The following is a 17301-nucleotide window of genomic DNA, read 5'->3' as shown; positions in this document are numbered from 1 at the left end:
TTCTTCCTCTGAGACAGGGTTTCTCTGTGTAGCTTTGGAGCCTGTCCTGGAACTCTCTCTGTAGACCAGGCTGGGCTTGAACTCAAAGAGATCCGCCTGCCTCTGCCTCCCGAGTGCCGGGATTAAAGGTGTGCGCCACCAACGCCCACCTTGCCCTGTCTTTTTATATTTGATGACCAATCTTGTAGTCATTGAGCTGAAGTCAGAATTTAAAACTACTCAGTATCTAAACCTCATTAGATTAAAAACAAATCTAGGTGAATTTCAGGTAACATAAAATTACTCATTCTGAAATGAACAGTTCAGGGTTGCATTCAGAATGCTGAGTGACTACCTGTTTCAGAAACATTTTTATACCCCACAAAAAGAAATCTTATTTGCATTGAGCAATTACTCCCAATTCCTTCCCATTTCTAACCACCTGGAATCATCAATCTGCTCTCAACATATGGATTTACATATTTCAGGTAATCCATAAAAAATAACTGCACCATTTGTCTTTTTATGCTTGGCTTCTCCAATCCCTCTTACAGTAATAGTAGATGTCACACCCTGCTCTTGCAAACCACATTTCCTGTTCCACAGGAAAGGGGAACTCAGAGCCTGGCAGACCTACATGACCCCTACAGCACCTTGCAGACATGAATTCTAGACATTTATTTGTACGTTCTCAAAAACGGGATTCGGTGTGGCAGCTTCGTGACACAGCAACTTGACTAGCCTGAAATGCTTCCCAGAATCCATTCCTTTTGTGTTTCTGGCTAGAGAGAACCACAGGGAATGTTTTTGTGAAGACTCTAGAATGTGGAAATGAAAAGGCAACCAATTCCTGTGTCAGCTTGCAAGGCCCTATTCATTACTTTTCTGGCTGTAAGGCTCGGTTTAATTCAGCAGCTTGACCCGTAACCGATCCACCTACGCCTGGATCCTCCTTTAGCTGCTCACTCCTGGGCCAGGTCATCTTCAACTCTGTGACAAAAACCAACTGCTCCTCCAGGCTATTCCTCTACCAAGGTGGGAGCACACCTCCTACCTAATCTGGAGCTGCGCTGGCTTGTTTTACATCAACTTGACATAACCAGAGTTATGTGAAAGGAGGGAGCCTCAGTGGAGAAAAGCCTTCCCTAAGATCAGGTTGCAGGCAAGCCTGAAGGCATTTTCTTAATTAGTGATTGATGGGGGAGAGCCCAGTCCATTGTGGGTGGTGCCATCCCCTGGGCTGGCGATCCTGGGTTCTATAAGAAAGCTGCTGTGCAAGCCCCGGGAAGCAAGCCAGGAGGCAGCAGCACCCTCCATGGATGGCATCAGCTCTCGACTCCAGGTTCCTGCCCTGCTTGAGTTCCTGTCCTGACTTCCTTGATGAACAGTGATGTGGAAGTGCGAGCCAAACAAACCTTTTCCTCTCCAAGTTACTCTGGAACCCTGACTAAGACAGTAACTCTTGGTTCTAGCTTAGCCTTGCTGTCTCTCACTTTATAGCCATCCCCCAAACTCTACCACCAGACACAAAAGCAAGCACTTTATACAGCTCACCATCATCTTAACCTGGGTCAAACCCCTGTAATGACCGATGGGGTGAGGTTGGATAAATATAACCTATCTGCACCCCTAGTGGTTGTGCTTCTCTACTGAAGTCTGACACACTAGCAAATTAAACCACTTCTTCAAGAGTAAGAGATCCTCAGGAAAGTAACAAAGTATGAGGCTACCTGGAACTGTAGATGACTGCAAAATGCAGAAGATGGGATCTGATTCTTTTAAAGCAGATTTTTTTTTATTTAACATTTGTATGCACGTGTGTGCTTGTTTGTGTGTGTGTGCAAACATGTGAAGGTCAAAAGACAACTTATGGGAGTCAGTTCTCACAAAATATTATGTGGGACTTAGACATCAAATGTAGCTCTTCAGACCTCATGGCATCTCTCTTTCCCACTGAGTCACCTCTCCAGCCCTAAAGCAGGTGTAATAACGTGGCTGTTAGTATGATTTAAGCAGGATAATTCTTTGCTGGGGGGGCCTTTTCTGCACATAACAAGATTTACCAACATACCCCTAAGTATGGCAATAAAAAGTGCCTTCAGACATTGCTAAAAGTTTCCTGCAGACCCAAACTGCCTCCAGCTAAGAAGCACACTGTGTTGGACTGCTGCGAGCTGTGTGCTGGGTGCACTGCCTCTGCTCCTACCACTTCGCCGGTGCTCTCATCACGAGTGCAGAATGCCACAGCCACAGACTGACGCTGTTTTCTACAGATGGAGGGGAGCCCCCAGAACAAGGGTCTCCCTGGTTTGTCATCAGCAGAGGTGAGGAGAGTCAGCCCTTCTGTCCCGCCTTGCTGTGACACTGTCGCATTAGGAGATGTGCTGACAGTCATGGGCAGTCACAGATGCACACAACACACCCCATACACTCAGTAACCAGATGGGGAAGAGAAGCACCAAGACTGCAAGTTTTATTAGGAGTGTACGCATGTCAGGGGGATCCAGTTCAGGGAGGCACAGGGCAGAACCTAACCTTGCTGAGGTCCCCAGCAGGCCAAGTGGGGAACAAAACCTCTTTTGAGATATCTGAGGGAAGTGCTGCCACATTAGCCTAGGTGAGACTTGGGACTGCTTCTGGTAAAATGATTTTTGCCATAAGAAGAGTGCTCCAGCACTGGCGAATCTGAATTCCACATTAGACTGTATCTGAGAAGGGGGCAAGCAGAGACAGACGGCACACCACCCAGACAGTGCGCAGGTGACAGCAGGACCCTACGTTGTGAACAAAAAGCCAACAGGGACAACAGATGGATAAGGGTGAAATACATAATGTCCAGAAAGCATCTGTCATAAGATGTGTGGCCCTGTGCTTGAGAATTTGAGTCTGGTTCCCAGCAGGTCCTGAGCAATCCTGGTATCCCTTCCTGGGGCCCTTGAAGAGTCAGTTTAGTTCTGTTCTGACTTCCTTTAGAGCAGAAATGCCAATGTGCAACACCAGGTCCTGGGTCATAGTGGCTGAGAGGAATGTCACGACAACCCTGTGAAACCTGCAGCTCTTAGTCCAGATGTCCTTCTGGGGCAGTCACTTCTCTGACCACGACATCTTACCCTGGATGGGCTACCCTTTCTGGTGCAGAGCATCTTTCCCGTGAGGCAAAGCCTTAGATACTGGCCTTCGGATAATGTCCCTGGGACAGATAGGCCTGAAGATCATGTGCTCAGATGCTGGTTTCTGTCTCCAAAGCAGCAGGCACTCCTGTGAATGACAGGCTTGAGTGGCTGAACGCGGTGACTCTTCCAAGAAGAGAGCTCTCTATTTTCATTGGCAGAAAAGGAAGAAGTGAGGCAGGTTTCAGGGCAGCAATGATACTTAGTTCTTCCATCGGATTTGCTGTGGAAAAGCGAACATCAAAGGTATGATCAGTTTTCACATCATACAATGAAAGAGAGGGAATGAAAATAAGGATTGAATTGGGGACTGTTGAGTTTTGTTATTTGGGACAGGGTGTCTCTATTGTAGGCCAGAATAGCCTAGAACTCAGTGTATATCCCAGGCTAATGTCCAACTCCCAATTTCCCTGCCTTAGCTTCCCAAGGGTCAGGATTGTAGACATGTACCAGCAAAGACTGATTTTCACTCTCTGTGTGCATGTGTGTGTTAAAGACAGAGGTCAAGCTTGGGTATCATTCCTCAGATGCTATCCACCTTGTTCTTTTGAGACAGGATCTCTCACTAGCTTGGAACTTGTCAATTAGACTAGGCTAGCTGGCTGACCAGTGAGCCCTAGGGATCCTCCTGGCTCTGCCTCCCTAGTGCTGGGATTACAAGCACATGCCCTCATCATGCCCAGCCTGTGTGGGTGCTGCCTCCCTAGTGCTGGGATTACAAGCACTTGCCCTCATCATGCCCAGCCTGTGTGGCTGCTGCCTCCCTAGTGCTGGCATTACAAGCACTTGCCCTCATCATGCCCAGCCTGTGTGGCTCTGCCTCCCTAGTGCTGGGATTACAAGCACATGCCCTCATCATGCCCAGCCTGTGTGACTGCTGCCTCCCTAGTGCTGGGATTACAAGCACATGCCCTCATCATGCCCAGCCTGTGTGGCTGCTGCCTCCCTAGTGCTGGGATTACAAGCACATGCCCTCATCATGCCCAGCCTGTGTGGCTCTGCCTCCCTAGTGCTGGGATTACAAGCACTTGCCCTCATCATGCCCAGCCTGTGTGGGTGCTGCCTCCCTAGTGCTGGGATTACAAGCACTTGCCCTCATCATGCCCAGCCTGTGTGGGTGCTGCCTCCCTAGTGCTGGGATTACAAGCACTTGCCCTCATCATGCCCAGCCTGTGTGGGTGCTGCCTCCCTAGTGCTGGGATTACAAGCACATGCCCTCATCATGCCCAGCCTGTGTGGCTGCTGCCTCCCTAGTGCTGGGATTACAACCACTTGCCCTCATCATGCCCAGCCTGTGTGGCTGCTGCCTCCCTAGTGCTGGGATTACAAGCACATGCCCTCATCATGCCCAGCCTGTGTGGCTGCTGCCTCCCTAGTGCTGGGATTACAACCACTTGCCCTCATCATGCCCAGCCTGTGTGGCTGCTGCCTCCCTAGTGCTGGGATTACAAGCACTTGCCCTCATCATGCCCAGCCTGTGTGGCTCTGCCTCCCTAGTGCTGGGATTACAAGCACATGCCGTCATCATGCCCAGCCTGTGTGGGTGCTGCCTCCCTAGTGCTGGGATTACAAGCACTTGCCCTCATCATGCCCAGCCTGTGTGGCTGCTGCCTCCCTAGTGCTGGGATTACAAGCACATGCCCTCATCATGCCCAGCCTGTGTGGCTGCTGCCTCCCTAGTGCTGGGATTACAAGCACTTGCCTCATCATGCCCAGCCTGTGTGGCTCTGCTTCCCTAGTGCTGGGATTACAAGCACTTGCCCTCATCATGCCCAGCCTGTGTGGCTGCTGCCTCCCTAGTGCTGGGATTACAAGCACTTGCCCTCATCATGCCCAGCCTGTGTGGGTGCTGCCTCCCTAGTGCTGGGATTACAAGCACTTGCCCTCATCATGCCCAGCCTGTGTGGGTGCTGCCTCCCTAGTGCTGGGATTACAAGCACTTGCCCTCATCATGCCCAGCCTGTGTGGCTGCTGCCTCCCTAGTGCTGGGATTACAAGCACATGCCCTCATCATGCCCAGCCTGTGTGGGTGCTGCCTCCCTAGTGCTGGGATTACAAGCACTTGCCCTCATCATGCCCAGCCTGTGTGGGTGCTGCCTCCCTAGTGCTGGGATTACAAGCACTTGCCCTCATCATGCCCAGCCTGTGTGGGTGCTGCCTCCCTAGTGCTGGGATTACAAGCACTTGCCCTCATCATGCCCAGCCTGTGTGGCTCTGCCTCCCTAGTGCTGGGATTACAAGCACATGCCGTCATCATGCCCAGCCTGTGTGGGTGCTGCCTCCCTAGTGCTGGGATTACAAGCACTTGCCTCATCATGCCCAGCCTGTGTGGCTCTGCTTCCCTAGTGCTGGGATTACAAGCACTTGCCCTCATCATGCCCAGCCTGTGTGGCTGCTGCCTCCCTAGTGCTGGGATTACAAGCACTTGCCCTCATCATGCCCAGCCTGTGTGGGTGCTGCCTCCCTAGTGCTGGGATTACAAGCACTTGCCCTCATCATGCCCAGCCTGTGTGGCTGCTGCCTCCTTAGTGCTGGGATTACAAGCACTTGCCCTCATCATGCCCAGCCTGTGTGGCTGCTGCCTCCTTAGTGCTGGGATTACAAGCACTTGCCCTCATCATGCCCAGCCTGTGGCTGCTGGGGACTGGACTCAGATCCCTGTGTGTGTATGCACAGCTGGCACTTTATTGATTAAATGATCTCTCTAGCTCCAAGGGGATTTTTCCTTTTAGTATGTAGGAGTTCACTTATTCAGAGATAGATTAAATACCTGTTCTGTGTTTTACAGACTGTCAGTTTAGAACATTAATCTGGCTCTGCCCTCCTTACCTCAGAGATTCACTAGTGACCATGCATAGGTGTCAAAATTCCTAATATGAAAAGCTCAGTGATTTCATACTGTGAGAGATAGCCAGCTGGATTTCCCAAATAACTAAATCTATTTCATTCCGTCTTATTCCCAACAGGCAGGTCACCACCATGTCCTAATGGAACATGCAGCCTGGATACCGAGTCCAGATCACGTGCTCTGTAGTTCCTGCCATCTGCTAGGTTTAGCCACGATCAGCACTCACAGCTAAGCTTCACGCTGAGCGCTTCAGGTTACTCTTCTATCGTTACATGTCTCAAGAGTGACTTGTGCTGTGCAAAACAGTGCTTTAGCTACTGCAGCCCACAGGCGAGTCTTGTAGTCACATGACTCAGCTAAGTGGACCCACCTAGGTCTTTGGCGCTTACACTTGACGCTATTTTGTGAATGGTCTCCTCGGCTCATCGGAGGGATGTGGAGGTGCTTACCGAGCTGTTGAGAATGGCATCGATCTTCTCTTCCTCCACAGATCCTTTATCAACTTTGCTCCTGTATGCAAGCAACTGCTGACGGTCCTTCAGGTCTCTGCAAGTCTGTACACCAAAACACAATCAAATCCCTACCCAGCCTTCTCCATGAGGGCCTCACTCTTTCTGCCACTGTTTCTTTGCCCCTGGGCTCAATGAAGGGACAGCACCCCCTGCTGGAGAGAAGGCCACACAGCTTATATAGCTCCACTCAGTTCCAATGTTTCCAAATTTGACCTAAAAGCTGACAAAATGCAGTTGGAAGACTGTGAAAACAACACAAGAGTGTTAGTCTCCAAACTAATTCTTGCCAGACCATTTTGTCTATTCAGTCAAAATTGCTGGAAGCATTTCAGGATCTGCGGCAAGTGTTGTATCCCGACTCTCCACCCAGACCTAACTCAGGGTTCTCTCTTGGGGACTCACATCAATGACAACATCATGGCACTTGAGCTTAGTGGCCAAGTTCAGCTTTGTGTCCACATCTTCCACCAGATTGACATAGTCCTGCAGTATCTGTAGGAGAAAGTACTCTGATTAAATGATGAAAACACAAGGCTCTCTAGGTAGAAAGTAAGTTCTAACGGAGGAAGAATTCTGTATCGAAGGTCTGCGAGTGCCATTATGAACCATGGCTTTGCAGTGGGAAATGAATGAGGTGATGCTTGGCAGCGCGTCCCTGCTGCCTCAGAAGAAAAGAACAGTCCTCCTACCCTGCAGCCAGGTACACAGACCACAGTGCTCTAGAGCTGCTTGTGGGCAGGCCTAACGTCCTGGACATGTTTGCCTACAAGCAATCCTCTGAATCCTCAGAACTATGTGTGGTTCTCTACACAGTAGCTGCTCCTCAAAGGTCTGAGATTACTTGTAAAGCTATGTTCCTCCCTGCCCTTTTCTACCTCAAGGCCCGGCACAGCCAAAGTGCTACCATTGAGTAAGGAGAACAGCTCAGGTCCACATCACGAGCTCTTTTTCAGAGCCATTACCTGGACAGGGGCGCTGTTCTTGTGCAAAATCTCCACGACTCGGTGGAAGCCAATGGGTGCTCTCTTCTTGGTGTAACCCAGCCAGTTCTGAAAGAAAGGATAGCCGTAGGTAGACCAGACATCAACACACTGGCCTCATCCTGACTGTGTTTCCCTGTCAGAGAAGCATGTAGATAAATGGGATGAAGGGCGGAGACACGGTGAGAGAGGAGAGCGCAGCAGAAAGACGGGGTGAGAGAGGAGAGCACAGCAGAAAGACAGAGCGAGGGGCGCACAAACAGCAAGAGACGGAGTTTTCAGAAGAACCAAGGAATGCAGAGAGCAGACTGCTCCTACATGGAATGAGCGTGAATAACATACACACCATGAGTTTGTCAGTGCAGAACAATTCTACTTTCCCATCTCTGCATGCACACGGGATCATCCATTTGTAAACGCAGGAAGGCCTGGCAGTACTGACAACAGTGCCTCCCCAGTGAGGGAGGAGCAGGCAGACAATGAAAGACGAACCTCTTCCTGTTTGCGCTGGGAAATGAGTCCAAGCTTTACGCACACTACCTGTACACTCTGCTACCACTGAGGACAGTCCCAGCCCTCTTGACTCATTATAAACTTTGGTATACAGTGTTAGGTTTTTCTACTAGCATGTCTTGCTTTAGTAGTTAACACAACTAATTAATAAATAAGAAGAAAAACCAGGGGGCTTTTCTTAGCTCAGAGGCTAAGAGCAGTGGCTGCTCTTCCAGAGGTCCTGAGTTCAATTCCCAGCAACCACATGGTGGCTCACAACCATCTGTAATGAGATCTGGTGCCCTCCTCTAACATGCAGGGATACATGCAGACAGAACACTGTATACATAATAAATAAATAAATCTTAAAAAAAAAAGAAGAAAAACCAGAAAATTCGCTAGACTAGAATGAAAAATATTTATATCTAAATTTTAAACCAATATTTATAGAACTGCAAAAGATCTATCAAACCAATCCTGAGAAAGAAAAACTATACACACACACATACATAATAGAATTTTAAAAAATTTAATGTCACCATTCCTATATGAATTGCAGTATTACAATAGCCCAAATTATGAAAAAGGTGTCTATCATTAGAAAAATAGATAATGAACTGTGGTATGTGTATGTGTCTGTGTGTGTGTGTACATTTATACACAATGAGATGGCATCCATTTTTAAGAAGATACTGCAATCTATGATAGCATGGACTAACCTAGAGGTTACTATGTTGAGAAGTAAATCAGACACACAAAGAAGCTAAATGATCTTATGTATATGAGTTCTTAAAAAAAATAAAGCCCCAAATCTCAAATACACAGAAACAGAAAACAGTGGTTTGCAGAGAGTTCAGAGGCTAAGAGCATTGGCTGCTTCCAGAGGTTCTGAGTTCAATTCCCAGCAACCACATGGTGGCTCACAAACATCTATAATGAGATCTGGTATCCTTTTGTGGTGTGTGTGTACATAATAAATAAATAAATATTTCAAAAACAAAACAGTGGTTTGCAGGAGAAAGAAAAATAGGAGTGGGTTAAAGGATGTGGTAATGTAGGATAAATAAATAAATCCTTGATTTCTAAGCTACAGCAGGAAGCCTAATTACCTAATTACATGATACCTTAAACTAGAAATATGCCAAAACTGCATTTTAGGAAATTATTAACACACACACCCACATAGTGATGATATAGGATAAATGTTAAATGTTATTAACTTGGACTATAGTAATCATTCCATTATATATGTCAAAATACCATACTGTACACTTTACAGTACATGATAATCAACTATACACACACACACACACACACACACATAAATTAACAGAGACTACAGCCACATCCGATGATTGAATACAATCATTGGATCCTAATAACACAGAAGTACAAAAACTAAAAATGAGCTGGAGAGATGGCTCAGAGATTAAGAGTACTTGATGATCTTGTAGAGGTCTTGGCTTCGATTCCTAGCACCTACATTGTGGCTCACAACCATCAGTAACTCCATCCACATGGTACATTTACACACATAAATCTTAAAACATAAAACTAAAAACAGTAAGGAGCTAATTTAAAAGTGATGTATATATGGTAGATATTTGTGAAAATATAATTGTATTGATATTAAATTTCTTGAGATGTGATACTTAATGAAATAAATGCTTGAATATTAAAAATGTTATACATACAGTTTACTTTCAAATGGATCTAGAAAAATGTATATATATATATATATATAAAAGGAAAAGCTAAACAATACTGCAAAATGTTAATAAATTAGTAGCTAGAGACAGTGGCTATTAGACCCTTCTTTCAAATTTCCTTTACATTTAAGATTTTTGTTTTGTTTTGTTTTGTTTTTGAGACAGGGTTTCTCTGTGGCTTTGGAGGCTGTCCTGGAACTCGCTCTGTAGACCAGGCTGGCCTCGAACTCACAGAGATCCGCCTGCCTCTGCCTCCCGAGTGCTGGGATTAAAGGCGTGCGCCACCAACGCCCGGCCTACATTTAAGATTTTAGAACACAGAAGGCTAGAAGATCTGCTGGCACCTGGAACTCGAGAGGCCTATGACGGCCTTCTTGCTCCAAAGGCCTCAGGAGCACAAGTGTCAGGACACCCACCTTTGTGGTGAAGAGGGCATCCACGTCATTCCAGGCTCGAAGCTTGGCACGAGCAGCCAAGGCTGTCAGCACATACTGCTTATCTGGGATCTGGAGAGGAGAAATCAGTAGAAAGAAAGAGGAAATAGGAATGCACCCATTAAATGCCCTAAAATTTTAGAAAAATGTCTGTATTTGTTGGTATTGATCCTATCTCTTAAAAACAAAGAATTTCTCAGGTCATCAAAAATCCCCTATCTTCCAAGCCCCACACTGCTGTACATAGTAACATTAAAGTTTCCTGTTACTTCCCACAACTCCTAACTTTCTACCATTAACCTGGACATGTATACGGTCACCATGTAAGATACATTCCATGCAATACTCTGATACTGCTTTACAAAAGAACCAATGCAATACTACCTTGAAAGTCTTCTTCAGGTTGATGGGACTGCTGAAGGTCCCCTAGGATGAAGGGGAGAAGAAACTTTAATGAGATCATCCAATGCCCCATTTTCTTTCCTATTACACAGACTCTGTGCATCTTACGGAGATCAGTTTGTGACAAAGTCTCCATCAGGTGTAACTGAAACCACACAACCTACTCCACTGGGAAGAAGACTGGTGAGCTGAGCACGGTGCTCTGTCCTTTTCTGCTAATCCAAGGAAGACAGCTTATTTGTGAGGGTTAAGTCAAGTCCAAACTGGTTCAGTGGTCAAGAGCACCGCTTGTTTGCACGCTAACAAATAAAGCTTGTCTGAAGATCAGAGGGCCAAGCTAGCCACTAGTTAACCATAGAGGTCTGGAGGTCTCGACAGACAGACCAGAAGTGATATGGCTGGGTGGAGAGAGAAATATAAGGCCGGAAGAGACAGGAGCTTGGCCTAGTTTTGGTCTGGAGATTACATAGAGGTAAGAACTCTAGTGGCTCTGCTTCTCTGATCTTTCAGCTTTCACGCCCTAATATCTGACTCAGGGTTTTTATTATTAAGACCAATTAGAACTTGTTCTATACCAGCTGTTCCTGCAGAAGACCTGGCTTCAATTCCCAGCATCCACATGGCATCTCACAATCATCTGTAATTCCAGTCCCAGGGGATCAGATATCCTGTTTGGCCTCCATTGCTAACAGGCATGCACTGGTACCCAGACATGCATGCAGGCAAATGAACCACCCATCCACATAAAATTAAAAAATTTTTTAAATAGAAAGCAACCCATAGCCATGACACTGTTCTCTGTGCCACTGCGAAGGGAGCCAGCACCAGACACACCTAGTGCTCTGCCAGCCACACATGGCCATACAAACCCTCGTAAACTTTTATCCCTTTTGGCTCACTTTTGGGAGGGCCTGAGGAATATCTGGGTGATTTCTGAAACCTGCACGAGCCCACTGACAATACCTCACACAGTGGATTTGGACAGTGCTCCATGCTTACGCCGCCTGTACCTCGGACTCCGTGTAGTGATAGAAGCAGGCGTAGAAGAGCGTGGTCACCAGTGGCATGTTGAGAATGGAGGCTTTACGGGGGTGCTTCCGGAAGATCTCCGTCTGCCCCGCAGACTCTAGATGTCGATCATTTGCCTGTGATGGAGTGAGCCAAGTGAGAAAAGGAACAATGTCCATGGGGAAAGGCGGGAGAAACCTATGCTAACTACTACCGCAGCTGTGATTCCCACCATAGGAACGAAGCAAAGAGAAAAACACAGAAATTGCTTAGGATATCCCAGAGAGGACTAAAATCCATAAATGGATCATAAATTTTAAGTTTAATTAAGAGATTTCAATAGCTCAGCTTGGTATTCCCTGCCAGTGATCCCAGCATTTGGGAGGGGGACTCAGGAAGATCAGGCGTTTGGGCCTTATTACATAGTAAGTTCTAGGACAGACTGGGCTCTGAGATCCTGTCTCAGAACCAAAAAGAAAGAAAGAAAAGAAAGGGTGGGAGGAAGGAAGGGAAGGGAGGAGGGAGGGAGGGAGGGAGGGAGGGAGGGAGGGAGGGAGGGAGGGAGGGAGGGAGGGAGGGTTCAGCCGTGGAGATGACACAAGCAATCTGGAATAAAGAGGGAAAAGGAAATTCTTTCAGGCTAGCAGCAGAGAAGAGGAAAAAGAATGTCTAAGAACAATGAAGGAAAACTCAGAGAGGAAAGAAAAGGCCAAGAATGGCATGTGCAGAGCAAAGGACTGGTCTACGTGCTGGGTGCAGAAAGCAGGGGCGAGGGGCCAACCTCAATAATGATCTGGCGTTCCAGGAGCGTGTAATGGTCTTGTATGTGCGCAGAATCTTCTGCTGAAAATGGCAAACTGGTAAAGGGCAACAAATTTAGTACTGTTTTCTCTGTGAAAAGCAAAACAAACCCAACAACACCAAATGACCACTAAACCCTTCTGAGGCTTTTGGTTTTAACACAGCTGATCTCAATGCATCTTTACAGCATCCCAAGACAGAAAAGCAGGAGACAGAGTAGACCTGGCTGGATCTTGCAATGTGAGGTTTGCCAACTGGAGCTGGAGATGTAGCTTGGATGGTGCAGGGCTTGCCCAGCATGCATGAAGCCCCAGCTTCAATCCCCAGCACTGCATAGACTGGGTGAGGTGGTATATACCTGTTAACCAAGCTTCCCCAAGGTGGGGACATGAGAAATTGGAATAGCAAAGCCCACCTGGGCTAGTTGATACTCTATTTCAAAAGAGACACAGAGACTGTGACTTTGAAAACTCAGAGGGGATGTCCTGAAAGTTCACAAAATGCAGTTGTATGTGATGTTGCCATGGACTGAGTAAGAATCAGCTTTATCTGGGGAGTTGGGTATTTGGTGAGCTGCCCAGATACTGACCATCATCAACTGCCCACAAAACAAATTTAATTATATAGCATAGGGGTATGTTAGCAAATAGCCAAAGATTATAACCAATCTACAGGAATGTCAAGGACTCCATCTTCAAAACTATGTCTTTAGCAGATATCGTGACACGTACATAATTCCAGCACTTGTGAAGTGGAGCTAGGAGGTCGAGTTCAAGGTCATTCTTGACTACATAGCAAGTTCAAAGCCAGGCTGGGGTACATGACAGTGGAAGGCACCTTTTAACCCTCAGTTCAGAAATCCATCCTTTAAAATAGTGGTTCTCACCCTTCCTCATACTGTGACCCTTTAATATAATTCCTCATGTTGTGGTGACCCCAACCATAAAATTATTTCTATTCCTGTTGCTATGTCATAACTGCAATTTTGCCTCTGTTACAAATTATAATGTAAATATCTGATAACGTGATCCACAAGGGGGTTGTGACCCACAGGTTGAGAACCACTGCTTTAGACAACACTGCCTGCTCCTCTAATCACTGCAGAAAGAATCCTGAAATCAATTACTGTCCCAAGTAAGTGTGAGCCACAGCTATCTATCTGGTAACATTAAAATTAGGGATTTCATGGACAAGCAAATTAATTTCTTTTTGTTTTTTGTTTTTGAGACAAGGTTTCTCAGTGTGGTCCCAGCTGTCCTGAAACTCTCTATATAGAACTGGCTGGCCTCGAACTCAAGAGATCCACCTGACTCTGCCACCTGGGTGCTGGTATGAAAGGTGTGCACCACCACCACTGCCCAGCTGACAAGCACATTCTGAATGTGACCCTGGAAATCCTTCCATGAGGATGGGTGAAACAACCGTGAACACTGGCCCTTGAGAAGCAGGGACTTCTGGGAGACTGTATTGAAAGATACCGAAAAGCACATTTCAGTTTACCCTAAGGAAGCCTCTCCTGTAGCAGAGGCAGGGAAACAACAAAAGGAGTCACTTCCCAGAGCAGTGAGCTTCCATCAGAAGAACAGGGACATGTGGGGCCTCGTCTGTTGTTTTTGTTTGTTTGTTTGTTTTTGGTTTTGGTTTTTCGAGACAGGGTTTCTCTGTGGCTTTGGAGGCTGTCCTGGAACTCGCTCTGTAGACCAGGCTGGCCTCGAACTCACAGAGATCCGCCTGCCTCTGCCTCCCGAGTGCTGGGATTAAAGGCGTGCGCCACCAACGCCCGGCCCTCGTCTGTTTTTAATGAGGGTTTGTGCTTGGGGTGAAAGCTCACACTAGAGAGTAGTCCTGAGACTCTGGGGCTTCAAGGCCCGTAACACGAGAAACATACAAAGTCCATAAAAAGTTGTCACTTTTAATTTTATTACATTAAGTCATTAAGAAAATTACCACTAATTTTATTTCAAAAAGAAGGGGATGTGTGAGCAACAACGTCCTAGAACAAAAGACAGTCTTTCAAATCCTGCACATTCAGAGTTAGGAAAGAGTCTATTTATTGCTCTATTTTTCCAGGTTAGCTCCAATCAGTGAAAGCTTGGCTGGAGACCAGTGTTTGGGAGCCACTGAGGAGGATGATAAATGTTAGCCTTTCCCTTCCGAACCACCCACTGCATCCTCTTGTCTTCTCCTGACTACATCTACATAAAATTGCTTCTTTCCATACTTACCCAATGCAAGTCTTAAGAAACTCTTTTCGTTTTTCAGGGTCCTGAATGTTTAAATGTTCTCGATAATGGGTTAGCTACAAAAAACCAGACAAGAATTTTAAGCTATCATGACTCCTTAGAAGAGAGGGGCATACAAATATATACACACATACACACACACACACACACACACACACACACACACACACACACACATATACACATACACACACACACATACACATACACACACACACCGAGAGGAGAGTACTAAGTGAATGTGTGTATGTGTGTGAGTGCACACTTGCCTGTGTTTGTGTATGTATAGGAGCCAGAAGCCAATATCTGGTTCTTTTTCTATTGCTCTCCACATTATCTATTTATAGATTTATTCTAAGTGTGTATACACATGCTTGAGTGCAGCTGCTTGAGGAACAGAGGACATCAGATCCCCTGAAGCTGGAGTTACAGGTGGTTATGAATCCTAGTCCTTTGCAAGAGCAATACACACCCTTAACTTCTGAGCTGTCTCTTCAGTCCATCCATATTATCCTCTGAGCGAGCCCAGCAGGCCAGCAAGCCTGTGGGGTCCTCTCCTCCACTGCCTTAGCATTGGGCTTACTGCACCCAACTTTCACATGGGTCCTGGGCATCCACACTAAGGGTCTCATGCTTGCATAGCAAGCACTTCATGCCCTGGGCCATCTCCCCAGCTTGTAAGTAGACTTCCTGTAGTCTAGAAACCCCAATTCTTTACTCCCAGAGAGTGCTCCCGGACAACAGAGGAATGTGGTGGGCAGTGTCAGTTCCTGGATACCTGTCTTCTAGATCTAACCAACAAGGAAAAGGAAACAATTCAATTGGCAGGAGAGCTTGCTGGCTAGGCTGGGTTTTGGCTTAGATACCTGATAAACAGAAACCCAACAGAAACACACTCCACACTTACCGCCAGCTCTTCTGTTCTATCTAGAAACCTAGGGAAAGCAGAAGGAAGCAGGACAGTTTAATCTACTGAGGCGTGGCAGTTCCGACAAGCTCTAGAAGAAACACAGTTCCACTCATTGTCTCTCATGATGAGGTAAACCCTACTCTTACAGTCCTTCCACCCCCCCCCAAAAAAAAACACTTGGTGACTTATGGATCTACTTTTCCCTGTGTTCGAACCAAATGAAACAGGCAGAGCAGGGCACTAGAGCTTAAACAGACTGCCCTAGCCCATTGCCACCTGTGTGTTTGCTTCTTTACTCAAAATTAAAACACTGTTTTCTGTCAAAACAACCTTGGAAAAGACATTCTACACAGTTCTTTATTTCATTCATGCAGAGTATAATGGAGTTGGTCTCTGTTTCCTCCTTATTCTGAACAGACCATAATTAACAACACTGCCTTGGCACAGAAGTGATGCCTGACAAGACTTTCCTGACTGGAAAGGAAGGCCAGAGAGAGCAAACAGCCTGCCTCTATGAGATTCCTTCTGACTAACCAGATAAACTGCTTTCCCGTGTCAGTCTTTGGGACAGCTCATCACTGTCCTGGCCACAGGGTAAATGAGTTACTCTGGGCCACAAAACCTAACGCGGTACTAACACCTTCATTGGCATCAAGGAAAGGATAAAACAGTTTAATCCAAGAGCAAGAACTCATGCCCACTGAGTGATGGGAAGGAAAAGATGGGAGAAGGCCAGCAAGCAGACAGCCACCTCTCACCTAGCCTCCTAGTACAACCCATGTCCTAATGCTTCTATGATACTTCCACAGGGGGATCCTGACTGAAAACTATAGCCCCTTCGTTACACCTCACTGGCATCACTTGAGGAGGAGGAGGCCCTTTAATCCAGTGTTGCAGAAGAAAATGCTTAGCAAACACTGATTAACACAACAGATTCATACTGGCCTACGCAGTCTTCATTACCCCATGTGGGAGACACCACCATCTCCATTTTACAAAGGGAAAAGCCCACTCTCAGGAAGTCTAGTGACTTGCTCAAGATAACAGGATAACACATAACAGCACACACACAGTTCATGCATGTTTGACTATGGGCCCTGATCCCTAATACCCTGCCAGACTGTATGGTGGTATAACTATCCCAACACATGTCAAGTCCTTGTTTTCTAGGTGTTTCTGGAAAAGAACAGTGCCTTCAATTTCGTTGCCGCCCTCTCCCACCTCCCCCAGTGATCTGAAAATGCACCTAATAAACCTCCTAGACCAGAAGCCCAGAGCTTACCTGAAGAGGTCTAGAAGCAGCTTCTGGTCCCCCGTTTCTTTAAGGAAATGAATGAGATGTCTCAGGGCGACCTGGCGTACCTCCAGCTCTCGGAAAAGGATCTCTGCATGTGGCAAGAAGTTAGGTGGAGAAAGAAGTAAAGCTACCCAGCACTCAAGTCTGAGACCGGCTTCTCCACTCACACATCTGAAGCATCTCCTCAAAGCCCAGCAAAAGCTAATGGCTTCTTCCTGACCTTAATCCACCATCATCAACAGCTCTGTGTTCTAGAGCTGTGGTTCTTACCCTTCCTAATGCCGCAACCCTTTAATACAGTTCCTCATGTGGTTGACCCCAATCATAAAATTACTTCATTGCTACTTCATAACTGTAATTTTGCTACTGTTATGAATCATAATGTAAATATCTGATAGACAGGATATCTGATATACCACTCACAGGTTAAGAAACACTGCTCTAGAGCAACACATAGCCACTCTCGATCAGCTTTAGAATTCTCAATAATAATAACAACGAGATACTTCTCACTTT

At 46.4% G+C, this 17301-nt stretch overlaps 1 protein-coding gene across 4 annotated transcripts in view; it reads right to left on the bottom strand.

Moving 5' to 3' along the window:
• Window positions 1-2431: 2431 nt before the first annotated feature.
• The window catches only part of Vipas39 (VPS33B interacting protein, apical-basolateral polarity regulator, spe-39 homolog), a 28251-nt gene continuing 13381 nt past the window's right edge, over window positions 2432-17301 (bottom strand). For all 4 annotated transcript variants that reach the window (XM_040742687.1, XM_040742683.1, XM_040742685.1 and 1 more), the window contains 11 exons: window positions 16771-16873; window positions 15486-15513; window positions 14561-14634; window positions 12316-12391; window positions 11537-11671; window positions 10509-10550; window positions 10107-10196; window positions 7472-7558; window positions 6912-7001; window positions 6447-6551; window positions 2432-3372 (listed from right to left, as the gene is read on the bottom strand). In XM_040742687.1, the coding sequence (XP_040598621.1) occupies window positions 3352-3372; window positions 6447-6551; window positions 6912-7001; window positions 7472-7558; window positions 10107-10196; window positions 10509-10550; window positions 11537-11671; window positions 12316-12391; window positions 14561-14634; window positions 15486-15513; window positions 16771-16873 (851 nt within the window). In that variant the 3' untranslated portion in view covers window positions 2432-3351. The remainder of the gene's footprint in view (window positions 3373-6446; window positions 6552-6911; window positions 7002-7471; window positions 7559-10106; window positions 10197-10508; window positions 10551-11536; window positions 11672-12315; window positions 12392-14560; window positions 14635-15485; window positions 15514-16770; window positions 16874-17301) is intronic.

The sequence above is a fragment of the Mesocricetus auratus genome, unplaced genomic scaffold, assembly GCF_017639785.1.
Source record: "Mesocricetus auratus isolate SY011 unplaced genomic scaffold, BCM_Maur_2.0 Super-Scaffold_15014, whole genome shotgun sequence".
Classification (NCBI taxonomy): Eukaryota; Metazoa; Chordata; class Mammalia; order Rodentia; family Cricetidae; genus Mesocricetus; species Mesocricetus auratus.
The sequence above is the reverse complement of the archived record's forward strand: the minus strand, read 5'-3'. Positions and strand labels throughout refer to the sequence as shown.